This window comes from Cyanistes caeruleus, chromosome 1 (assembly GCF_971803275.1).
Source record: "Cyanistes caeruleus chromosome 1, bCyaCae1.hap1.1, whole genome shotgun sequence".
NCBI classification, from domain to species: domain Eukaryota; kingdom Metazoa; phylum Chordata; class Aves; order Passeriformes; family Paridae; genus Cyanistes; species Cyanistes caeruleus.
Window position 1 is genome coordinate 136606297 of NC_141701.1, and position 25639 is coordinate 136631935.

Consider the following 25639-nt stretch of genomic DNA (forward strand, 5'->3'; position numbering starts at 1 on the left):
TCTTTGTGATTTTTAAATTATTTTCTTTTGCTTAATAAATCCCTTTAGCCTAAAGTAATTTCCTTATAAAGCTGCGAAGATATTTTGCAATCATGTTATTTGAAATAAAATGCCATGAGATAGCATTTCATATAAGTTTTCCCAATTTTTTGAAAAAGAACCTCATTAGGAATTCTAGCTTGTATGTTCTATTGTTTGGAGTGTTTAGTTTACACAGGAGAAATTACCGTTTTTCTGTGCTTTATTTCAAGTTATGTTAATACTGTTCTTTAGCTACTTTTCATTTCTTAGCTGTCTGCTTTCATGAAAAAAATAGGAAATCAAAATGTCATTATTAATTGTAAAGCAAAATAAATTTCACAGAATAGTTCTTGTTAGAAAACTGTCTAGAGATCTAGTACATTCTGCCCTGCTTAAGGGCCCTCTTGCTCAGGACATTGTCCAGTCCAGTTTTGAACATCTTCAGTGGTGGATCCTCCACAACTTGGAGCAACCTGTTCCAGTACCTGAGAATCCTCACTGTAAAAAGGTCTTGGTTTGATTCTTACTATGGAGGTAGTATAGAAAAGTTGTAAAATCCTCTGTGAACACCAGTGCAGCTATCAAGAAGTTAAGAACTGAATTTGTCTTGTCTATTTTCACAAAGTCTTTGAGCTCAGTGATAGACTGTGGTGAAGGGCAACACAACCAAGTATCAGAAAACACAGTGTGTTTTAATTTCAAAATGCAGACCTGTGTTCTTACATTCTGGAGGGACATTTGTAGTTCCAAGTTCTCAGTCAGAGCATAAATGGCTTATTTCTGACCCTCTCTTTGGAATGCCAGGGGCAGAGGGGCATTTCCGAATGCTTCCAGTCTGCCCTTGGAAAGTGCTTTGCAAATTGTGCGAGACACACTGGACATTGGAGTAAAACAAAGTGACATCAAGTAGTCTTGTTTATTAATAGTTTATTCAGTAGGTGTTTATTCATGCTGAGGAGCTGCTTTTCCTTTGCTTTGGGAATGCACAGTGACACTGAAATTGCCATGTGCTGGGTGCTGGCAGGATGAATGCCTCCTCTGCTGCATGATGAGACTGCATGCATTTGATTTTTCCATTTTTGTTTTTGGGAAGAATGAAGATGCTTACATGTTTTAAATGTCTGGATGATACTGTGGATAGAAACTGTCTATTTCAATTGAACATTATCATGATGAACAGAATTTCAGCTTATCAGTGTAAGATAGCAGAAATGCAAGGTGAGCTGCCAGATTTTATTACTTTAATTTTGGGGAATATTTTTTCCAAGCTGACTTAAGAAAAATGCTTGTCTCCACAGAGATTTCATAAGCATGAGGTTTCCCAAGAAGACTGCATAAAACCCTGGAAGGCAATGATCTGATGTAATGTGAACATCATTCTACTGAAGAACCCAATCAACTTTTGTACTTGTACATCCCTATAAAAGGTCCATAACATTTCACTTTCCTTAATGTGCATGAATGATTTCCCAACTTGCTTCCATGAGAACTGCAATTTGTTTGTCTCTTTAATCAGTTGTTATTACTAGAGTGTGCTATCTTTGTAGTCTGCTTCTTTTTGCATATGTTTGTAAGTTTCCTCATAGAATGGTCAGTCATTCAGGAACTGTAAGGGCACATTATTATGGAGAAAAACAGAAAGAAAAACTACAGTGCCTCTCTTTTACTCCTGCTTTGATCAGGTAATGTCTGCTTGAAAATTTTTGGTGGCTTTTTTTTTAAACACTACCTTATTTTGTATATTTATGTATCAGAGAATACTGGTCTGAATATATCCTAAACTGTGATTTATTAGAGCTCAGAAACACAACAAATATATTGTAGGGGCCAATGTGAGCATTTATTCTGTTACCCGTGGAGGGGATGACCTTTCAAATCCCTCCCCATTTCATTTACTGGAAGGAAATTTTCTTCCCTGACAAGGAAATTTTCTGCCAAACACACAACTAATGTGACCACTGCCCTTTTGCCCCACAGTGTTTCTGTGCCAACAGGATATTAGAGAAGGTGACTCCTCATCAGGTTAATCCAGTCTCCCCTGGCATATGTTGATTTATTATGGGTGTGCATGTCAGGGTAATATCTTCTTCTGTTGCTGGTGCAAACATGGAATTCTGCTTGTCTGGCTCTATCTATGCCTACATATTTTTATCAACATGTGGTTTTAAACTTCATTTTGTGAGCCAGAATATTTCCAGAGATATCAGTACCTGTTACACATACAGTATAGCAAAGCCCTGTAGAGAACTTCAGCTTCTTGAATGCCTGTCAGCTTGGGAGTATGTTTCTTAGAATGCTGACATGTCACATGGAGACTTCATATCCTTAGAAAAAAAACCTTTTTGATCCCTGAGTATTTACAACCACATTAAATATTACTTCTCAGCAATGAATCAGAGTGCACCCTGATCCCACCTTGGTGTTCCCCTCATACCTTTGTCTTCCTTCATTCCTTTCTTTTTCCTCACTGGTCAGCTGCTGGAATATGGTCCATGGAAATCACTTCTGTTCAGTTAGAAATGCTCTCAGACTACTAATTGTAAATTAGTAATTGTAGCATTACATTAATGCTAGCTGTCTTCCTTTCCCTTTACCTTTCTCAGATAGGAATTATCCTCTGACTGAAAGAGTCTTTTTTCTTCCTTTCTCAGCCATTCCTCATGTTCATTGCATCCACTTGGAGTGGGAGTCCAGTAACCACTTGACTGGTCCACAGCTCTCTTCAGTGCTCCACTGCCTTAGTTGGCCAGATGTTGTGGTGTAACCCTAGGCAGTAAAGGAGCACTACACAGCTGCTCACTCCCTCTGAGCTTCAGCTCAGGTTCAGACCTGTCCAGTGCAGCAGCACAAAAACAGCAGGAGTACCCTGGCCACCTGCCAGCCCAAGCACATTGCCATGGCTGTTATCAAGATGTTCCCAGGCACAAATCAATAAGGTGAGAAGCAGCAAAAAGCAGTCACTAACTAGCACCAGGCCCTAACATCCAGTCAGGAAAGCGAGCCCCATGGCAAGCACAGGTACCCACTCATCACCAGCTAAACAGCAATAACAGATATAAATTCCGTCCAGCACAACCCAGTCAGATCTGTCATTATCTCAAACCCTTCAAGCCCCATGTTGGGCACCAAGCAAGGACTATTGTGGTTTAACCTCCTCAGCAGCTAAACCTCAGGCAGCCACTACCTCACTCCCTCACCTGCAGGATTAGGGAAAAGAATTAGAAGGATAAAAGATAGAAAACTCATAATCTGAGATAAAGAAAGTTCAACAAGGAAAGCAAAAACTGTGCAAACAAGCAGAGCAAACCAGGGAATTAATTCACTGCTTCCCATTGGCAGGAAGGTGTGTTCAGCCATCTCCAGGAGGGCACGGCTCCATCATGTGCAATAGTTGCTTAGGAAGAGAAAAGGCATCATTCCAAATGTGTTGTGTCTCTCCCACCCCTTCCTCATTTTTCTCCCCAGCTTGATATACTGAGTATGATGTTTTATGGTATGGAATATCTCTTTGGTCAGTTTGGACCACCTGTCCCAGCTGTGTCTACTGCCAACCTCCCATGCACCCCCAACTTCCTTGCCCCAGTACAAAAAGCAGAAAAGGCCTTGTCTCTGTGTAAGCTCTGTTCAGCAATAACAGAAACATCTCTGTATTATCAACTCTGCTCAGCACAAATCCATTACACAACCCCGTATCAGCCACTGTGAAGACAGTTAACTATCCCAGCCCAAACCAGCACACCAGGTCACCATAAACTGTTAAAGGCACACACTTAGACACTCATCTCCCATGTAAGTAGATCCTTATACTGTCACCATCTAGAGTGGGTGGGCAGTCCTAGGTAAAGAGGCTTCAATTTATGTGTGCTAGATTAGAATATAAATCTTCAGTTCATGTGCCTGTCTGACTTTACATGAGGTCTGTTCAGAAGAATAATGTTTCCAAAGAACTTTTCTGTCAGTAAAGCAGAAATTCAGCTGTTCAGTTTCTTCTGGCTCATTCTAAGGCTACAGTGTTACCAAAATAAATTTTTAGGAAGAGCCAAATTTCCACAACATGAGACTACTGCTGGATTGTTCAGTATCCAAATGGAGATTAGTGATCAGTGGTGTCATCAGGCTTCCAAATTGGGATCAGTAGTGTTTAATACCTATATCAATGGCATAGACAGTGGGGTTGGGTGCACCCTCAGCAAATCTGTAGATTACACCAGGCTCAATGGTGCAGTTGACAGCCCTGAAGGACAGGATGCCACCCAGAGGGAGCTGCACAAGATTGAGAAGTAGTCCCATGGGAATCTCATGAGGGTCAACAAGGCAAGGTTCTCTGCCTGGGTTGGGACAACCTCTGGTACCAATACAGACTGGGGGATGAAGGGAATGAGAGCAGCCCTGCTGAGACAACTTGGGGATACAGTGGTGAATGAGATGATTCTGCCCCTCTGCTTTCCTCTTGTGGGACACTATTGTGACAGTGTAGTCCCCACCCTGCCTTCTTCTGCTTAAGTAATAGCCACCAGTGGTGGTTGTGATGGCTGTGTCTGACTTACAGATAACACCATAATGGGTAAGGGCCCTAAATCTTGCTTGACAGCTAAGGGCAGTTAGTTTTGCTCAACAGGTCAGGGCTAGCTGAGCCTGCAACAATCCAAAATACATTTTCCATGGTATGTAAGTCAATCTTCTTATTCCACGAACAGTGGACAGTCTGAGCCCATTGAGCTACCCTGTATGGGAGGGAATTTCATGCCAGGATCTCCCCTTGAGCAGGGGCACCTCTTGGGTCTACTCTTCATGGCTGAGAGACTTTTACTGTAACAGATTCTTGGTAACTGATTAATAGCATGCTAAACTTTGAAATCTTAGCTGAGTAATATAAAGGATTGATTGTATGCAGGTTTTCCTTGAGGCATAAACCACTGACCTAGTCTTGAACTAAGTCTGCATTCATCTAAATTCCTCTTGGAAAGCAGTTTAGAGAGCAGTAGGTTTTTTCTGAACCTTCTGACTCAATAGGAAAGTGTCCCTGGCAGTTTTGTCTGACTCTGACCTTTACGCGGTTAAAAATCAAGTGTGCCTTGAATTAAATCTTGTTAAACCACTGTCATATTTACTATCAGACTTTGTTAAATTGCTTGTTTATATTAATAAACACATTGCTACTTCTCTCTTTTGGGAGAAATGCATCACTTAATCTGTGATACTGTCCTGGAATACTGCATTCATCTCTGGAGTACTTAGCACAGGAGAGACATGGACCTGTTGGAGGGGGTCCAGAGGAAGGCCACAAAAAAACCCAAAGCCGTTGCTCTTAAGAGAGCAGGGATTAAACAGCTCTTAGAGAGCAGGGATTGTTGAGCCTGGAGAAGAAAAGGCTCCAGGAGGACCTTGTTGTGTCCTTAAAGGAGGCTTATTAAGCAAGACTGGGACAGATTTTTTAATAGGGTCTGTAGTAATAGAACAAGGTCTCATTGTTTTAAAATAAAAAAGGGTAGATTCAGAGTAGATATAAGGAAGAACTTTTTTACAATGAGAGGGCTGAAATACAGGAACAGGTTGCCCATGGGGGTGTTAGGTGCTCCAGCCCTTGAAACATTTAAGAGCAGGTTGGACAGAGCTCTCAGCAACCTGGTCTAGTTGAAGAGATCTCTTCTCATTGTAGGGGGCTTTGACTAGATGACCTTTAAAGGTTCTTTCCAACCCAAACTATTGTATTTCAAATCACTTTGAGGTCTCTTGTCTAATGGGAATGGCTTAAGTTTAAAAAAAAAATCAATAAACAAAAGACCAAGAAACCAACCCATTCTTCCTTACTGGGAGGACTGTTAGTTGATGTGGAACAGAACCTCTTGCAGAGAGGCAGAAATTTTGGTGCAGCAGAACATTGCTGTTCCTCTTCCAAAGACTCCTTGAAAATCGGTACTTACCTGTCTTCTTTCCTCTGTTTTGTGATTGCTGTCACAGAGAGTTCTTGTCATGCAAGATAAACAAGAGGACATAATCTGGGTAGGGAGTGCCTTGCTCAGGAGTAAGCAGGGTAATTAACTATCTGCTTCAGGATAATTGGGTCAAATGTGGATCTTAGTCTTTTTCATTTGGAGCATAATACCTGTCTCTGAATGGGATCTTCTCTGTGATTTTGAAAGTTCAATGCTTTTGATTCATTGTTTGTTTTTTGCAGTTTTTTTGTGGGTGTTTTTTGGTTTGTTTTTTTTTGGGGGGGGATTTTTCATTTGAGAAAACATGTGGAAGATGAAGATTAGTTCACAAGTCTTTTTAGGCTAATTTTCTGTGGCAGAGGTTGCTGTCAACCTTGTTATCAAGAAATACAATCTCACTTGATACTTTGAAGCTTTTTTACAGCCTTCAGAAGAAATCAACTGTGGATTTATAAGGAAGACTTTAGCCAGAAAGGATAAACTCATTTGGTGGGTAAGACTTTAACACCTTGATGGTGGACACTCACCTAGCTGATAAGTTTACAGACTTCACAGTGAATCCAGAAGCCAAAGGTAGGTGGCTGTAATCCCCTAGTGGGATGAAGAAATGGGAGACTCAGGATGCTGAACAACAAGAAAAGCAGAGATTAAGGAGTAGGAAGAAGTTCTACTACCAGTAAAAGAAAAAGGAAACGATTACTCTGGGTGGCATAGATTATCCCATGTTTTACAGGCTGCAGATGGGTAATTTAGTGCACCTGGAGTTAAAAAGAAGTGAATAGCAACCAGGTACAGAAATGACAACTTCTTCAGTAGCATCTTATTGCCTACAGCCACTGTCCAGGAAGGGTTGAGCATGGTTATGAGTGCCTTTAGCTGAGTGGCTTCATGAGGAGGTTAAAGAGAGTGCCAAGAGGGCAAGCAGAATGGAGCTTAGCTCTGCAACCTAGCAGCTAGGGTACTCATTTGGGGGGATGAAAATGACTGATTCTGCTTCTGAATCAAGACTAAGGGTTTTATCTGAAATTGCTACTGCCTCCACTAGCAAAATAATTCAATGTAGATGGTTCAAAGTCTTCTTGGTGATTCTGTAGTAATTATGTGTGTAGATAACAGAGAACCTCATTATGGTGAGCAATTTATTAGCTCTGGCAAAAGGCACCATCTTCAGTGCCCACAAAGCTAAATGAATAGAATGTCATCAGTGCTATGTTTTGAAATAATCTACATGTGTTGGTTGTGCTCTGGGCCTTTTAGACCAGATTGAACTCATAGGAGTGTCTAGTGTGTCTCTGGAATCTCATAGGCTTGCTAGAACAGGATGGTTACTTTTTCAGCACACAGAAGTTTTGGGTCTGAACAGGATGTCAATGATGTCTTGACAGCTCAGGGATCTTCTAAGCTGAAGACAGAGGTATCTAACCAGTTCATATTCTGGTCTGCTTGATTAAGTTTGGGGGTCATTTGTTTGTTTTGTTTTGTTTTTAATTAAATTTGTCTGTTAAGTCACAAACATTCACTGAAATTCTGAGATAGCTCTCAAAATTTTTATTAGGATATAGCCCACATTGCCTTCCTGTTGGCAATGGTAGATGAACATGTTTTGTAAGATGTTTTTAATCAGAGAACAAAAATAATCCTTGTTGGAGTGAGGCATGCAGCACAGAAAATAAAAGGGTCATTGCGCGCTGGTCTCTACACCACAGTTTCACTTACTTAGTAACTTTTTTCTACTTCCATTACTAATGTGTTTTGGAGCCTCACTTCAACTTTGCAATTTTCACTGAACTCTGTTGACAAGCTTTAAGTTCGTTCTTGAATAGGGGAGTTGAATCAGATGATCTCCGTAGGTCACTTCCAACCCAAACCATTCTGTGATTCTATGAAAACTTGCATTTCCCACAACTTTTGTTGACATGCCAATTAGTCATGCCTGCAGGGAAACAAGCACACAGGCAGACAGAAGAGTCACCACTAGTCTTTCTCCTGGCTGTTGCTCAGCTGTTGTCCCCTGTTTTGGTGATTGTGCTGTAAAGAATTATTAATAAATACTGGAATTGTACCCTGAACTGCAAATGTCTGAGGTGGATCTGGGTTTACTTTGCTAGGAGCCTACAACATATATTACATCTTAGGAATACTTTTGTTAGTGAGAAGCTCTGTTTCTTACTCTGCCCACATGTTAGTCCCAGAGGTATCTCTACAGTGCAGTGCTTATCTGCATGACAAGTTGTATGTTGACTGTTTTTTTTCACTGTATGAATGTGTATAATTTGTGTATCTGAGATCCTTCAGGGATTTTCAAATTTGTTTATCTTTAGAAAAGATTATTTAATTCCTTTGACTTTACTTACCTCTATTGGCTAACATTAGCCATTTGCACTTCATAACCTGGTATATGTTTGTGAGGTTTGCATGTCTTGTGTGTCAATGTATTTGAAGTTTATTAAAATAGTTAAATGTGTTATTGCTGCCTACAAGACTGACAAAGTAACCTGTACATTTGGCCAGCTAGAGGCTCCCTGCAGTAATACCTATATTTATTCAGTATATTCAGTAATACCTGTATATTTAAACAGAGTTATATGATTGTCTCACCACTTGCAAAAGAGCCTTGTGAATTGCCAGAAGATGCAATTTCCGTGAAAACTTGTTTGCTGTCTAATCCTGTAACAGCCTGCCAATCTGCAAAGGCTGATACATGCTCTCAAGTTGAGGGCTGCTAACAGGTCTGTAGAAACCAGCAAGAAAATCAGCTTTTCTTAGAGGAGAAGTTGATTGGGCTGTTATTTGAGGCCTCAGGCTGCAGTTTATCAGCTGTCAAATAGACAGCTTCTGCCTTACTTATAATTGTTTTGGTTGCTGTCTAGATTAAAATGTGCACAATTTATTTTTGCATTAAAATTCTTAATTGTTCAATAATTTAATACTGAAGAAAAGTATAAATTATCTGTTCTTGGATATTAAGGGAAGTCAGCTCTTGGATATTAAGGGAAGTCAGTGAGGCATGCAGGGGTGGCTATGGTAAGGTGCATCATGGCTGAGTGTAGATCAAAGGGTACAGGGGGTTCCTGGTGCCAGGGACACCCAAGGCAGGGCAGGGAGCTCCTGCCTGCAGCCAGCAGCTCTCATGAGAGAGGCTTCTGCAGTTCAGGCCTTGCCAGGAGCAACTGTGAGAGGCTGAAATGGCCCTGGGGAGCAATGTGGCCAGGATGGCAGACGGGAATCAAGAGCGTGCAGTGGTTTGCACAGAAGGGCATGTGGGAAGGGCTGTGCACCCTGCCTGTGGGCCCACAGCCCAGGGAGATGCTCTAAGTCTCTGCCATAATAGTGGGCACATGCCTCATACATAAACCCAGTGTTTCTACAGAGAAAGCCTCTGAGATGTTTGAGGCTTCCATGAAGATAGGAATGGCAAGAAAGGAGACTTCAGTAGAAGCAGTAGGTTGCAATGAGTGACCACAGTCTTCTCCTGAAGAAAAGGTAAATCCTTCAAAAGATGTGCACAGGGTGTTGCATCAGCTGGCTGAGGTGCAGGAAACAGTTAAAAGGCTGTGCAGTACTAGAGAGGCTGAGATGGAGATAGATAAGTGACTTGAGAACCACACACCCGTAGCAGACAACACAGAGAATGTGACATCTTTGACCCTTGGTACCCACAAAAGCCTGACTCTGCCTCATTCTCCACCCTCCATCATTGCCACCAAAAACAGATATGAGGCTTGAACTGCTGTAGGCACTCGTGAACAAGGTCTGAAGGGAGAAACTGTACCAGCAGCAGGCTGTGGCTGCCATGGAAGGAAGTGACAAGTGCTTGTAGTGAGTGGGTGGCACTCTGTTAAGGGGTATTGAGACACCCATCTGCTGGCCTGGGAACAGGATATTCTTTAATAACTGCAGCCTATTCGGGAGGGATGGAATCCACCCCTCCGGAAGCAGAAGGGAGATCTTTGGTAGCAGACTGGACAACTTGGTGAGCTTGACTTTAAATGGGAGGACTCTGGGGGTGGGGTACAAAGTGGCAACACTTATGCCATTGCAACCAACCGAGGAATAAGTCAGGCCAACAGAGTAGTGACAAATTTTCCTTATTTGCCTGGTCAAATAGAACCAGAAGGCAGCAACCTGATACCTCAAGTGTGTGTTGATCAGTGCACACTGTTTGAGGAACAAACAGGAGGAACTGGAACTTCTTGTATCAGTCAGAAAGTTACGATATCTCAGGAATAAGTGAACCATGGTGGGACAACCCACATGACTGAAGAATCACGATAGATGGCAATAGATGTTTCGTAAAGACAGGCAGGGATTAAGAGGAAAATGAGTCATGCTGTATCATAAGGAAAACCAGAATATGTAGGGGTCAACTACAGCAATTGAGATTCTAGCTGGACATTGATATTTAGATTAACATTCTTCACAACAAGGACAACCAGTTATTGGAATAATCTCACCAGGGAAGTGGGATTCCCCAGTTTTGACACTTTTAAGATTCAACTGGACAGGGTGCTGGGCCATCTGGTGCTTTTTCTAAAAAAGATTCCAGCAGATGATCCTTGGGGTCCCTTCCAACCTGGTATTCTACAGTACTATGAAATACTTGTTTGTATTTACTATAAAGGCTACGCATAGCTCAAGGCTAGTTCTAACTTTTTTTTTGTGTACCTATTTATGCCCAGATATGTTCCATCTTTAAAAAAAATAACATCTTAAATGTCTAAAATACCAGATGCAGTTACTCAACAGTGGAATTGCCAGGGGAACTTTTTGAGATAGCTGAATGCAGTGTCATGTATCAAGAATAAAGTGGGGATTTGAAAAGAAGGAGTACTTCCTTCTGAGAAGCTGCAGTTCTGAAAAGGAAACTGCGAGTCCTGTCAGATAATAACCTTATTTCACATCTCAGATTAAGTGCAGGGAAAAAGAATTAATGCCATCCCTGCATACATGAAAAGGAATATTAGATAGGTATTGGGAAATTACTGTTCTACTGCATTTGCCAGTGAAAGTGGTTTTATACAACTTTAACTCTCTAAATTGATCTGATCTTCCCACTGCAGGTTTTTCTTGTTGTCTTTGGAGAAGAAGGCTAGATGGTTACCGCAGACTATGTGCATAACACATGCGTAGCTCTGGTTAAATGGGGTGAACTCTCTCCCTGTCCCAGCAATGTCCAGAGTTTACACAAGGCATGCAGCTTCCAGATTCACCTCAAGGAAGTTAAGAGAAATCCTCTTGTGCTCCATCCTTTCCTTATCATTCAAATTTTAGGAAAATTTTGCAAACATCTTTATACTATGATGTCATGTCTTCTCTTCTACTTGTTGATCATCAGGAAAGCTTCTGTCCATGCTCAGACTATTGGCATTGGCACTACACTATCCACAGTTGGCCTGAATGAGGTAGGGCCTGGATATTGTTTCAGGCTTTCAGCAAATGCATGCACACATTTTGACATCATTTACTGTCATATAAAAAGTTTTTGCAATCATGAGATTACTATAAAAGTGGAAAAAAAATACAAGAAAAATAATTTAGAGGCCAAAAGCTGCTCTTCCTTTTACTTCTGTTCCTCCTGAGTAGCCCCATAGTTCAGAGCTAATAAAAAGAACAAGGGATTGTCACATATATTACTCTTTGTGGTGGGATCCTTTTTCTCCCTAAGGATTAGTACAGCTCCTAGCATAGCTGAACCCTGCTGTGCTTGGTGCTATTAAAACTTCTAAAACAAAAACAACAGTGATATTAAGTGTACTGGAAAACTTCCTAGGTGTAAAATGAAATAGGTAAAAACTACTCCCTTATTCAATGACACATTAATTAATTATTAATTACAATTATTATTATTATAATTATAATTATAATTATAAATTATTAATTATAATTATATGCAAATCTAATTTTTGAGATTTGACTGATTGGAAATTGTTTTGCCCAACAGCCAGTGCCTTTTCTTACTATGTTTTCATGATAATGCAGAATGACATTTGTCACAACCTCCTATCTTGTCAGAGCACTGCTTCAGTGAAGAAATGATATCTAGTGATTTGTGTAGTAATCCTTCTTGTGTCCTGATGGAAATGGGGAACCCACAAGTATTTTAGTTTTAAAATCTACTTGGAATTAAAAAGCATTTAAAATATTTTTTGTCCATGTTGTCCTTGAAAGACACGCAGTCGTACAGATACTTCACTCATGCATGTTTTCTCATCAGAAGACATTAAAAACTTGATTGAAATAATGAAGACTAATAGCAAATAAATAGCTATTTTCCTATACTGGAGTCTCAGTTGAATGTAATTGTTTGGGGAAATACGCCTATATTTTATTTCCCTTTTTGGAATTATCAGATATAGGTCTGGATAGAGGAAGCCAAAGGTTTTGTTCAGATGTGCCCACTATAATGGAATGGGAGACAAAACAAATGCAGTGCCTCCCATGTGGCAGGTCTTTGTCTCCCTTTTCAACTTTTTACTTTTAAATTTAGATTAAATGCATGACAAATCAACATGTAACTTGATGATAAAACAACATGTAATTCATTTATAAATAGACTGCAACGTTAGTAACAGACTCAATTCATTGTTGCAACATTTGCTTCCATACTTAGTTCCTATTTCTACTTCTGTCATTTCTTAAAATGATTGGGAAAGCACTTGGGTTTTATTAATATATTCCAACTATGATGAGACCAGTGCAAGTCATCAGCACTCAGGCAACACACTGCTAAACTGTAAACAAAAATGTTCAGAACCAATGATGTGAACAGCTCTTTCTTAGTCCTGCACTGGTGTTCACATTTTTCCCATTGTGTTTGGATCACTGAGGTTCAGATTCGTTTAACTTGCATTGAAATTAATGGCGACAGATGTGCAGGATTCTTTTCAATACTCTACCAATACCTAACCAATACCTCAAAATATGGCTTAGCGACCATTGCTTTCAGGTGCTGATTGTGAAACTGTAACAGAGGTTCCACAGTGCAATCCTAGTTCACTTGATGAATCCACAATCTCTTCTGCCAGAGAATGTAAGTGGTACCAGCACTAGTAAGAGCACTCTTTAGAGATGTGTAAACTATGGAGGTTCTCAAGACACTTTCAGACTAGCCATCTTGTTAATAAGCCTCGTAATGATATCAGGGAAGTGGGTTAATTAAGTTAAAAAATCATTAAATAACTCCTAACAGCCTCAGAATTCAGAAAAGTGAGTGAGATATTCAGCTATGAAATGGAGAGCAGAATTTAAAACTTTTCAGTACAGGTTACAAAGCTACTTGGTGGTAGAATAAGCTGTTTATTCTTAGCCCAATGGTTTTTTGCTGCCTTTGTGGAAAGAGTTGGGTCCTACCATCAAGGAGAACTTTAACCATAAGAGAATGTAACCCTATGTTTCCATTGCAAAGTCAGAAGAGGAGAAAGATCATTTTAGGTAGTTGGGATGAATTTAGATGAGGAAGAGTGAAAAAGGGATCTAGCAATGACTACTGGACTTGTTCACTTCTGGGTTTACTTCTAGATATTCCGGTTTGGCTTTTAAGCAGCTGGCAGTTTTTAGAAAGAAAGCTCAATATTGCCTTTCATGTTGTGGTAGACCCAGAAATATTTTAGGACTTTTTGTATTTTGACAAGGCTTTTGTGCTTGTACATTTGAATGGTCATGCTCAGTAAAAGAAATCAGCTGTGGAATCAAACATGAGACTTGGGTTTTAAGTTTATAGAGAGTTCTTCATTTTCACAAATGATGCCTTCAACAAAGAGTTGGGGCTTTAATGCTTGTTTGTATTTATTGATATTAAGAGCAAACCACATTGAGTTGTTATTTTAAAGACAGTCTTTTCAATCATAGTCTTAGGATCATAAAGATTTTATGGGCTATTTCATGGCAAGATATCTCAAATTAACCGTCTTTCTAACTGTAAAATATTAGATAAGACAGAGGTTTTACTGCCGTTTTGGTGTGAAAACTTATGACATCAAGAATTTACTACTTCAGGGAATTAGTTTTGAACTTTAGTCGGGTTTACTGACTAATCACATGACTCATTTTCATTTTTCCTTTTAAAGGCGTTACCAATTTGGCATGCCAGCTTGAAAAAGAAACCACACAGAATCCTATATAAATTACTTCCACAGACAGCCTATTGCTCTACACCACTGGGATTATATAAGGTAAGAGTTACATAGCTCTAGACATGACAAAGATATGTTTTATGTTATGACTGGAAGGTCCTTAATTTTCTATTACTTGCTATTTAAGTGATAATTTAGGAGAAATGCTTAAAATGTACTTTAGAAATGAAAAAAGTTTGTTGGGCTTTGCAGCTTTAGTTTAGCAGTTACATTAAAATAAGAAATCATAGAATCATAGAAATCATAGACAATTCTGAAATAATTTAAAGGAAACAATTCTTGTGTCAATTTCGAATTCACATTATTAGTAAAATAGAATTTACTCCTAGGAAGCCAGATCCTGGTTTCCTAATTTTTGCTAGGTAGCTCTTTTTCTGTATTTTTCTGTTCTTAATGGAACCTAGAAGTAAATTTTTCAAAGTATGAATCTAAGCAGCTACTCTTAATTTCACCTTTCAAAGCAAACCTCCAAGAAATGATAACTCTGAGTGAAACTTGGGGCTGTGAAACAGTCTCATCTCTGCTTCACTATTGTCAGTCAGTGACTGAGAAAGCCTCTTTGGGATCTGCTGTGATGGTTTCCCTGAGATGGGAAACTCTCCCCACTGCCAAGAATCCCCCACAAAACCTTTCTAGAGGAAAATTCTCCTCTTTGTGGGTTGTAGGATGTCCAGGAGGGTGGCAGGGCTTAGAGTTGGGCATCAACTGCTTGGTTTCAAGTTTGGCATTCGTGAGTTCTAATTAGTTCAACTGAACTGATTCTCACCTGACAAGTTCTTTTCCCAGAATCAAGGAAAATGAAACCGTCTGTCAATTTTATCCTGAGATATTTAATTTGATGCCAAAAGGAATTCTTGTCTTTGCCATCTGATTTGTTGGAAACTTTTACATTTTTTTTACCAGAGGTTAAACAGTAAACCAGAGTTAAACAGTAAACTAGATTCAAACTGGTAAATCAGGTTAAACAGTAAAACCAGAGGTTAAACGGTAAAATGATGCATGAGATGCATGATGCATGAGAGAATTTGGGGAATTAAACAGGTAATTTCCCCTAAAAATAGTACAAAATAGGCAAAACATAGTACAGCTCTGGTCACTTGTGGGCAGTATCATTTGTCATCACAACCAACAGTAGATCATTCCAGATTAATTAAGTTTTAAACAGGTTTGTGTGTTTGTGGAAAGTTCAACTTTTAACCTAGTATTTATCAATGGTAAATGCACAGTTGTTGGACTGGACTGACATGACTCCTGTCTTGTGCAGCCCAGGAGATGGAGATTGAGACTGCAGATGAAGTTGCTATTGTTGGAATAGGATGCAACTTTCCTGGAGGTAAGCTTGGGGTAAAATCAAAGCAGGCTGTGAGTGTGAAAAGCAGAGTCTTTTATTTATGTTGAAATGGAGGAAACCAACATGCTTGTTCGTTAGTTGAATTTGTTGTTTTGCTGCTTGTGGATCTTTTTGAAAGGTGGTACTGTGGTGGAAACTACTTGGCTTGAATTTGTCTCAGACACACAGAGAGCAGACAGACAGACAGATAGACACAAAAGAAGCTGCAGTGCTGGCTGTGGACAGGGCATTGAGCTGCACATGAAACTCATGCAAACGACCTGAATGGATCTGGGATGATTTGAACTTTCTGTGTGTTCACTGGCTGGGTGATTGTGCATTGTAACAGGACTCTAGAGCCATAGGGACAGGATAGATGAAGGGCTGGACATTCTCATCAGCAATGCCTGTAATATAAACAGGTTGGGTTTTCCTAAAAGAAAGCTTCCTGCTTTATTACAGTACTGACAGTAGATGCAGTGAGATGGTAGGGAAATGGGGAGAGAAAGTGGTTAAGGATTTTGTGGGGTTCCTTTGCTTTCAGACAAACAATGAGGAGATCAGTCATGCTTTTACATTTTCCTCTCACCAAAGCATGATCAATTCTTTCTGTTTCACGTCTATCTGAGCAGCCTGGATTTACATGTGGGAGGTCCTTGTTGCTGATTGCACATTTCTGAGTCTGCATGGGATGGGGATGTGCATAATTTAATCTGTTTTAAAAATTTTGTACAACAGGAGATGGAATTGACAATTTCTGGAAAGTCCTGGAGGAAGGCAGAAACTGCACTGTAGAAATTCCCCCTGAGAGATTTAATGTCAAGGAGTGGTATGATGCAGATGCTAACAAGCCAGGAAAAATATGTACAACACGAGCTGCTCTTCTCGATGAGTGAGTCTGTTATCCTGCTGCACCGCTGATTTTTGTAGTACTTAGATTATGGGTACAGCTGCTCAGGGGCTGTGACTAGTGCAAAGAATAGGAAACAACAGTAAAGTCAGCATAGGTGTCTTTTATTTGAATTCCACATTCACCTTAAATCCTCAGGCTGCAGAGCTTCAGTCAAAGGAGAAGTTGACATGCACAGAAGAAATCTTATTGTCTCCTGAGATTGATACTTGGCAGGGTTGAACCATAGGACCCAGAATTAATTTAGTGCTTAGTCCCATGTTAGATATTGAATCCTGGACTGAATCAAGAAATGATAGAAGGCAATATAAATCTGATCTTGGGACACAAGATTACATTTGAACAGGATCTTTTGTAAGCATAGGCCTATTTTGAAGGTGCTTTTAAAGACACACACATACACAGAGAAAGCATTTTGAATGAATTGTAGGAGAGGCATGGGTATCCCTTGAAAATACCTGAGCTGATCCTCTACTTTTTGTTTTCAGTTGTAAAGCATTGGTCTGTATTGGCTAAAAACAATGTAGAAAACAGTTTTTGTTTATAACTTATTGTCTATGGCCACATTACAGCAGAGGGAGTCTCATTCTGCACATTTCATAGTTTGAGGAATGCAGCTGATTGTAGTGCAATAACTATGAGAATAAAAATGGGTAGGAGTGGGCTCTTAACTCTGAAATGCAGTATTGTTGAAAAGATGACATATTTTGTGATGGGACATAAAACAACTTGGCTTATAAATATTTTCGTCTGAATTTCATAAATGGGAACTGTGGCTTAAACACCAGTTACAGCTCTGCTTTTCATGAAGTTGCAAAAAATGTTTACTGTGAGTCTAGAAGTAAATGTATCTTATACACCTATGTCGTGCTGTATCCTATTCTGGTCTGTGTATTTCAGATTTAATTCATTTGACAACCATCTGTTTGGGATTAATAATATGGAAGCAGAACGTATGGATCCACAACAGAAATTACTGATAGAGTGCACATACAAAGCCCTGGAGGATGCAGGAGTTCCTGTAGAATCTGTCAGTGGCACCAAAACAGGTGTTTTTATTGGTAAGATGAAAATTTTATGGCAAAGTGTGTTTGAACCTCACAAAGATTGGAGGCATCCTTCATAACCTTTCAATATGTTATCTGTCACTGGATCTAGGCTGGATCTAGACTGGAGATCTAAGGGTACTGTGCTATGGCAGTACTGGTTACTTCTGGTAAGAATTACCAGGCTACTCTAGAAGCCTAGCTCCATGGCTATCTGGCAATTGATGTTTGACATGTCCACATTAGCCCCTTATCTTCTGGGCTTCTACACAGGCCTACACTTTTTCCCCAGTACTGTTTTCCAGTATATTTTTGGTTAAGGTGTTCAGGGGATTAACATCCCTTTAAAGCAGCAGAAATCCTCCTTGTGGACATTAGAATGGTACCACAGTGCACTTGTCCAACTTCCTTTGTCAGTACCCAAAAAGTTACAGAGGAGATGATCCCAGATGCTGTTGAAAGATATTTAAAAGACAATATTAGAGTAACAACGTATTATTGCTGGTGTAATCTATGTCTCTTTCAAAAGGAGTTTTCTGGGGGAGTTTGGTTGATGTACATATAGAGGAAATGCTTTAGATTACCTTTTAGTCTGAGAGATGCTCTTCTTCCACTGGGGGCACTATTCCTTGCTCTCTGAATAGAGCTACTGCACTTGCCACACGTGCTCATGGACTTGGAGATCCACAATATTTCAAGCACAGTGTTCCCAGAAAGAGCACACAACTGCTCTCACAGGCATAGTAACAGAATAGTAAAGTCCGTTTTTACTACTTTTTACTGGTTGCAAATGTGAAAAACAAAGGTAAATACAAATTACTGGATGTAGTTTGTGCTATGACCTTTAACTTGGTGCATCTGAGGAACTGAAGCTAAGTTCTTGTACATTTATGTCTGAACTACCCTCCTTGCAACTTGTTGATAAATATTCTCATAGCTAAACTAAACCAGCCCATATCAAACTAAGATACAGGGGTCTCAGCAGGCTAGAGAGAGCTTAGCTACATCCTGCAATGAGCTGAGTCATCATGGACAGCCTGTCATTTCCTGGGATGGCAGGATTTTCAAGTGTTTGGTATGTTTGTGTAAGCTGAGTCTGGGGGAATTGCTGTGAGTTTTGCCTTTGACTTGTGATGGAGCAAAGCTTCATGGCAGGAGCACTGATGCCACATTGTTTCATCTTAACACTGAAAACCAAACCACACCATCAGGTTTTGAGCTGTACATACCCATTGTTGGCTTGGGTTAACTTGACGCGTATCTGATGTTTTCCAGGTCTCATGAATCGAGACTATGAAATCATAGCCAGCAGAGCACTGAATAAAATAAATCATTATGATGGAACTGGAACAGCAATGAGCATTGCTGCCAACAGGGTCTCTTTCACATTTAATCTGACTGGACCATCTCTGACTGTTGACACTGCGTGTTCATCTTTTCTTTTTGCTCTGCACTACGCCTTGCAAGCCATTAAATCAGGTAATGGGACTAAAGAGGTGCTGGACAATGAAATCAGGATTTCTACTGTTTCTGTCTATCACCTGGGCCATATCAACATGGGTATGTTTCTGTTTGACTCCAGGAGAATGCGAGGCAGCAATCTGTGGCGGGGTAAACTGCATCATTGATCCCTGCACCTTTGTATCTCTCAGTAAAGCAAAAATGATTTCTCCAGAGGGCATAAGTAAACCCTTCTCCAAAAAAGCAGATGGCTATGGAAGGGGAGAAGGCTGCGGTGTTGTTCTCCTCAAACCACTGAAAAAGGTAAGATTGCTTGTGAAGCAGCCTGAAATAAGACTGGTTGCTTGCCTGAATTTTGTGTCTTCAGCTCTAATAATGACTATTCCAGAGAAGTTTCTCCAATTCAAGTTTAAGATTAATGAAGCATTTCTTAAGAATTTGTGCACTTCCCCTAGCATAGGGAAAGGATCTCACATTTAAAAGTTCATCGTCATGTTCTAGTTGTTCTTGGCTTTGTTGTGGTGTTTTGTTGTCTTCTTTAAAGAGAAAGGATGAGTTTATTAAAGATAATTCAACTTTTCATGGAACAGGCAAAGGAAGACTACAGCAAAATCTGGGGTGTGATAAACATCAGTGCAGTCAATCAGAACGGCAGGTCCACAACTCCAATCATGAGACCGTCTCAAACAGGGCAAGAGGAGTTACTGCGCAGCATTTATGAAAGTCATGTTGATCCCTCAGTTCTGCAGTACATTGAAGCCCATGGCACAGGAACTGCTGCTGGAGATCCTACTGAAGCTGAGAGCCTGGGTAGTGTCATTACCAAAAACAGGTCTTCCCGAGTTTCCATTCTGAAAATCGGTTCAGTGAAGGGAAATATTGGACACACTGAATCGGCTGCTGGAGCAGCTGGGTTAATCAAAGTGCTCCTGATGATGCATCATGGAAAGATTGTTCCATCCTTGCATTACTCGAAGGAGATGAGCAGCATTGATACAGAAAAATTAAACCTTGCTGTTGCCACAGCTGTGGAGCCCTGGGAAGAGTCCAGTGAGTATGGAAGAGTAGCTGGCATCAACTGCTTTGGATTTGGAGGAACCAATGCTCATGTAGTAGTCAGGCAGGTGAAGCAGCCAGGGCCCCTTCCCGCCTTTAAGAAGCCCCTGGAATTAGTTCTGCTGTCAGCAGTATCCCCTAAGTCCCTTCAGATGACAATGGCTGATACAGCTGAGCAGCTGAGCACAAGGAACTCCGTAACTCTCCCAAGCCTGGCTTATACATCTGCCTGCAGAAGAAGCCATGCCAACTACAGGTACCGAAAAGCGTTTGTCACAAATTCCCTCCAACACTTGCAGCAAGAGCTTAAGTCAGCAGTGAGCATGGAACCCGCCATGTCCAAAGTGAAACCACAGCTGGTGTTTGTGTTCTGTGGCAACGGCGTAACGCTGAAGGAGTTCAGTGAGGCAATGCTGAGCTCAGAGCCGGTGTTCAGAGACAAGTGTAAGGAGATAGAAGACCTTTTTCAGCAGCACACTACCATCAGCCTCCTGCCAGCAAGAAATCATAGCCCAAAGGATTTGTTGAATCCAGAGCTTTCCCAGCCCTTGCTGTTCACCTTACAGGTTGCTGTAGCTTCCCTCCTGAAGCACTGGGGTGTTAATCCCGTTGCTGTTGTTGGTGCCTCACTGGGGGAAGTTGCTGCTGCACATATTGCTGGGTACCTTTCTCTGGCAGATGCAGTCAAAGTGATTTATCACCGGAGCAGGCTGCAGGCAAAGACTGCCAGCGGCAGAATGCTGGTGGTCGGAAACATCCCTGTTGAAGAGATTGCTGAACACCTGCATCCCTACTCAGGAAAGGTGTGCATTGCTGCTTTCAACAGCCCCGTTTCCTGCACCTTGTCTGGGAGTGTAGACGCTGTGGAAGCTGTCCAGAGAGAGTTGGCTGAAGTTTTCAGACAGAGAAACATCTTTCTTCATGTTTTAAATGTTCCAGTTGCATATCATAGTCCCAGCATGGATATGATACTCAGGGAGCTGGAGGAGCAGATAGAGCCTTTAGAAAAGCAGAAGGGGGAAATGGAAGTGATTTCAACACTGACTGGAGTGGCTGCATCTGAAAATGACTTTGCTCAGGGGAAATTCTGGGTGCGGCATACTCGTGAGCCTGTTGCTTTCACACAGGCCATCCAAACTGCAGCCAGAGGCAGGGAAAACGTGGTGTTTGTAGAAATAAGTCCTCACCGAGCATTGCAGCGAAGCATAAAAGAAACACTAGGAAAAGACACAAAGGTGTTGTCTTCTTTGCAAACAGATGCAGAATATCAGACACTCCTCACCCTGGTAGGAAATCTGTTTGAACTGGGGTTTAATCCTAGCTGGCAGCACTTTTATAACGGGTATCAAAGTGTTCCTGTAGCCATTCCACGATATCAATTTGATCGCCAAAAACTCATGGGCTGTCTGGATATCCATCAGCAAGCAAACCAAAGAGGTGGCAATGCCAGTCATCCTTTGATTTATGGCATAAACACTGACAACATGGAGTTTGGCTGCCTGGTGTCTCAGGACACAACACCATACTTATATGAGCACAAGAACAATGGCGTGGCCTTAGTCCCTGGTGCTTTCTATGTGGAGCTTGGTCTGGCCTCTGTGATGAGCAGCTCAAGACCTAAAGTGCCTCTGAGCACTTGCCAGCTGAGTATCAGCTTTTCTGCACCATGTGTTCTCACACAGAGTTCCCAAGTGCTGAGTATCAAGCTGAGTCCACAAAAAGCCATGACAACCTTTGAGGTCCTCTCTTCCTCCAATGCAGTTTATGCTGCTGGCCAAGTGGCAAAGGGGCTTGAAGGTGTGGTGGAAGAAAGCAGCATCTCCTTCCAAGCCATCTATCAAAGATGCAGGTCAGTGATTAGGAAAGAGGAGGTTTATGAAGCACTGTCTCAGGTTGGCTTTCAGTACGGCTCCATATTCAGGCAGCTCAGTGATGTTCATTATTGCCAGGAGATAAAGGAAGCTATAACAAGCATAAAGGTGAAGGAGGAGACTGTCAGAGACATGTACAGCTACTGTATCCACCCAGTGCTGCTCGACTGTTTTCTGCAGATGACCGCTGTCATGACCTCAAGGACACTCCAGTCCAGAGCAGGTTTTCCTTCAGGGATAGGCAGCCTGGTGGTGCTCCGCCCGCTGGAGGAGGAAATGATGATATACATGAGAGTGAGCAAATCCACTGGAAACTGCCTTGAGGTCTGTGGATGCTTTGTGGACAAACACGGCTCTGTTTTGGCTGAGCTCAAGCGTGTTGCCATCACTTTTGTGAAGAAAGCATCTTCCAGGGACAATGAGTTCCTGTTTGAAAACATGTGGAAAGAAATCTCTCTTTCACAGACGATTGGACATCTGAGGGTTAAGCCCAGAGTTGTCGTGTTTGCAGACAAATTTGGGATAGCTGAGCAGCTTAAAAAATACTTGCATCCTGCTTCAAGATATGTTATGTATGAAGGCTGGGAATGCCTTGTGGAAGATGATTCACAGAATAAAATGAGAGCAGAAGTTGAGGATTATGATGAAATCCTCTTCTTGTGGGGAATTCAAAAGTTAAATGAAGATTTCCCAAGTGAAGCAGTGGATCAGTTGGCAAAGTGCTGTGAAGCCTATCGCCAGGTAGTGGTGGCCCTAAGAGAGAAGACGTGCCGCTGTTCCGTCAGAGTGATCACCTACAGAACAACAGAGAGATATGTGGACCACGTTAACTGTGGGTTTGCATTGTATGGCATGACCAGAACTTGTATTGTTGAAGTTCCAGAAGTCACATTTCAGCTGATTGACCTCAGCTCCTCCACTTCCCTGGACATCTCAGCCTTAGCAGATGTTCTTGTCAAATACAAAGGTGGGGACTATCCAGAAGTTTGCATCAGCCAGGGAAGAATTTATGTGTCTGAAGTCAGACGCACTCCTTTTGTAGATGCAGATTACATCCAACCTGTAAGATCTCTCCAGGAATCACAGCCATTCACTTTGTACACTTCTGATCCATACACAGTGAAGGATTTGTCTGGAGAATTATGCACCAATGCTGCTACTCAGCTTGACAAACAGAGTGTTGAAATTCAAGTAGATAAAATTTGTCTGCATTCAGAAGATTATTTTCCCATTAGTGTTTCTAGCTGCAACTTTGGTAATACACTGTATTGGAACTCACAAGCAGGAGACAAACACAGGCTTCTAGGTCTTGATTTCAGTGGCACCGTCACTGCAACAGGCATTGATGTAAAAAAAGTGAAAGTGGGAGATTATGTGGTTTCATGCTATCCCACTGCTGCATCATCCAGAGTTGAGATTCCAGGAGCAGTTTGTTTCAATGCAAGAAAATTCCCATTCCTCCAGAATGTCCCTTGTGTGTCATACTTCATCATTGCATGGGAAATCTTCACTCAGAGGTTACCCAAGGGGAAACATGGCAGAACACTGGGTATTATTACTACAGAGCCATCATCAGTTTTGTGCCATGTTCTTTCAGCAGCAGCAGAAGAGATGGGCTGGAGAGCAGTCCTTGCAAAGCCCACTCCTAATGTGTTCCAGTATATCAACCTGTGCAGTGCCCTTCTTATTCTTCCTCCAGTCAACAGACTGTCTCAGGAGGATCTGGCCCACATGTACTTTCTTAAAGATGTGGTGATTGTGTGTGGCAATCAACAGTCTGAATGTATCCAGAATGTCAGTGAAATTGATCATGAAAACATCACCTTTCATATCCTCACTGTTGCCAGCCTTTTCCGGAAAGCACCTCTAAAGGAGCTGCAGAAGACTGTACATGCCTGGATCAGTTCCATGGATATGAAACAGTTTAACTATATCTCAGGTTCTGTTTTTCAGCAGCCTGAGAACTTTGAAGGGCTAAAATCTGTGACGTCCTATTTTACCTGCTCTTCTGTCCCCCTTGCTGTTCTGAGAAGGCAGAAGGACATCAGTGTGCTTTCAGACATCCCGCTGTACGAGCCCCAGAGGCAGCTGTTTAAGCAGAATGCTGTTTATGTAGTAGCTGGGGGGCTCACTGGACTTGGCTTTGAAACAGTGAAATTCATAGCTGAGAATGGAGGAGGGTGCATTGCAATACTCTCCAGGAGAATTCCCAGCAGTGAGAAGCAAAAAGAGATGAAGGCTTTGCAGCAGCAGTACAAAGGGAGCAAAGTGGTGTCTGTGCAGTGTGATGTGGCTTCGACCAGTGATGTTGAGAAAGCTTTCCAGTCCATTGCCAGCACCTTTGTGGGAACTCCAATCAAAGGGGTATTCCAGAGTGCTGTTGCTTTACACGATGGCCACGTTGAAGTCCTGAGGCTGGCTGACTTCCACAAAGTGCTGAGCCCAAAAGTGGCAGGAACCCTAAATCTTCACTGGGCTACCAGAGGCCAGGAGCTTGACTACTTTGTGTGCTACTCCTCTGTTACTTCCTTTCTGGGCAATGCCACCCAGACAAACTATGCAGCTGCAAACTCCTTCCTGGATGTCTTCTGCCTCTACAGGAGGAACTGTGGGCTTTCAGGCCAGGCCATTAACTGGGGTGCTTTGAACCTTGGCATTCTGCTCAATCAAAACCACATTCAGAGCATCCTGGCATCCAAGGGCATAGACATTCTGCAAGTGCATGAAATTCAGGACTATCTCAGAAAGACCTTACTTATAAACAACCCACAGCAAGCTGTTGTCAAATTGAATTTTCAAGCTTTGTATCATCATGTTTTTACTCAGATTATTTCTCTCAAAAGTCGCTTTATATCACTTATGTCAGAAGATTTCAGGGACAAGATTGAAACCTCCAAGGAAACTGAAGTCCCAGAGACTGCCTTTCTCAAATCTGAGGACTACATCACCTCACTGCTGAGCGACCTCACAGGAGTGAAAGCAGATGAACTAACCATGAATACACCACTTTCATCTTTGGGCATAGACTCTATGTTAGCTATGACAATTCAGAACCGTGTCTTTCAGGAGCGAAAGGTGGACATACCCCTTGTGAAACTGCTTGATCCTCACACAACTCTGTCAAGTTTAGTGGTAGTTTTAGAAGAAACAAGCAATGCAAATGGAGCACTTGAAAAGAAGAATGCTGTGGCTGAAAATGCAGAAAATTATATCTTGCCATAGTAATTTTCCCAATTAGGAATTGTGTAGCTTTGAAAATACTCAGACCCTTTGCAGCATCTAAGAATATGTCTGTCATTGAAGACAGGGTAGAACATCTGGTGATTCTGGATGTACTCTTCTGCATTGACCCAGAAACCCCTTTGCCAGGTTCTTCTGACATTATTCTGCTAGCTGTTTCGATTTCAGTCAGTTGTTTGACTTTTTATTTTCAATGTCTTTTACCATAATTTTCAATAGTTTTAACTGGTAATAAGTAGGTAAATTCCTTCATATTTTATTGCACATTGCATTTTTTAAACTGTATTCAAGTTTTGATGAAAACTGTATATTTGCACCTCTAAATAGCAAATATATACATAAAGCTGAATAAACTTATCAGCATTTTTGTCATATTCTATTGTTAATATGTAATTATTTTTTTAATATTACCAAATGTTTATAAATACAGGCTACTTTTTGAAAGTCTGATGTTGTGAACCTTATGTCTTGCTTATGTCTTCAAAAATATTAACAATTTACCAATTGTTACCAATTGTGAAGCGTACAGTAAAGCAAGTGTTTTTTTATTATGAATTAACCAATTTTTATGAAAGCCCAAATAAAAAAGAGTAGTAAAATGTTTAAAAAAACCTCCTAAAGTGTATTTTTATCTTA

General features: G+C 41.1%; 1 protein-coding gene across 6 annotated transcripts; it reads left to right on the top strand.

Annotated features, from left to right (window-relative positions):
* Nucleotides 1-567: 567 nt before the first annotated feature.
* On the top strand, nt 568-25614 carry LOC111924112 (uncharacterized). 6 transcript variants are annotated; one of them, XM_023920127.2, is made up of 9 exons: nt 568-1239; nt 1320-1448; nt 14024-14128; nt 15354-15422; nt 16158-16311; nt 17230-17390; nt 18651-18854; nt 18958-19139; nt 19427-25614. In XM_023920127.2, exons 4-9 carry the CDS (start codon nt 15362-15364, stop codon nt 24983-24985), a joined length of 6321 nt encoding a protein of 2106 aa, XP_023775895.2. In that variant the 5' UTR covers nt 568-1239; nt 1320-1448; nt 14024-14128; nt 15354-15361; the 3' UTR covers nt 24986-25614. The 6 variants fall into 6 exon arrangements, with proteins under 6 accessions (XP_023775895.2, XP_086717941.1, XP_086717945.1 ...); XM_086861815.1 differs by lacking the exons at nt 568-1239; nt 1320-1448 and adding exons at nt 4509-4585; nt 6371-6450; XM_086861819.1 differs by lacking the exons at nt 568-1239; nt 1320-1448 and adding exons at nt 4543-4585; nt 6371-6530 and having other exon boundaries at nt 15316-15422.
* Nucleotides 25615-25639: the final 25 nt, after the last annotated feature.

What these genes read in the sequence shown, in the direction of transcription:
- LOC111924112 (XM_023920127.2), top strand. Translation starts at nt 15,362, where the DNA reads ATGGAGATTGAGACTGCAGATGAAGTTGCTATTGTTGGAATAGGATGC. An exon ending in AGGATGCAACTTTCCTGGAG is followed by an intron (nt 15,423 to 16,157) that starts GTAAGCTTGGGG and finishes TTTGTACAACAG; the next exon opens with GAGATGGAATTGACAATTTC. An exon ending in CTTGCAAGCCATTAAATCAG is followed by an intron (nt 18,855 to 18,957) that starts GTAATGGGACTA and finishes GTTTGACTCCAG; the next exon opens with GAGAATGCGAGGCAGCAATC.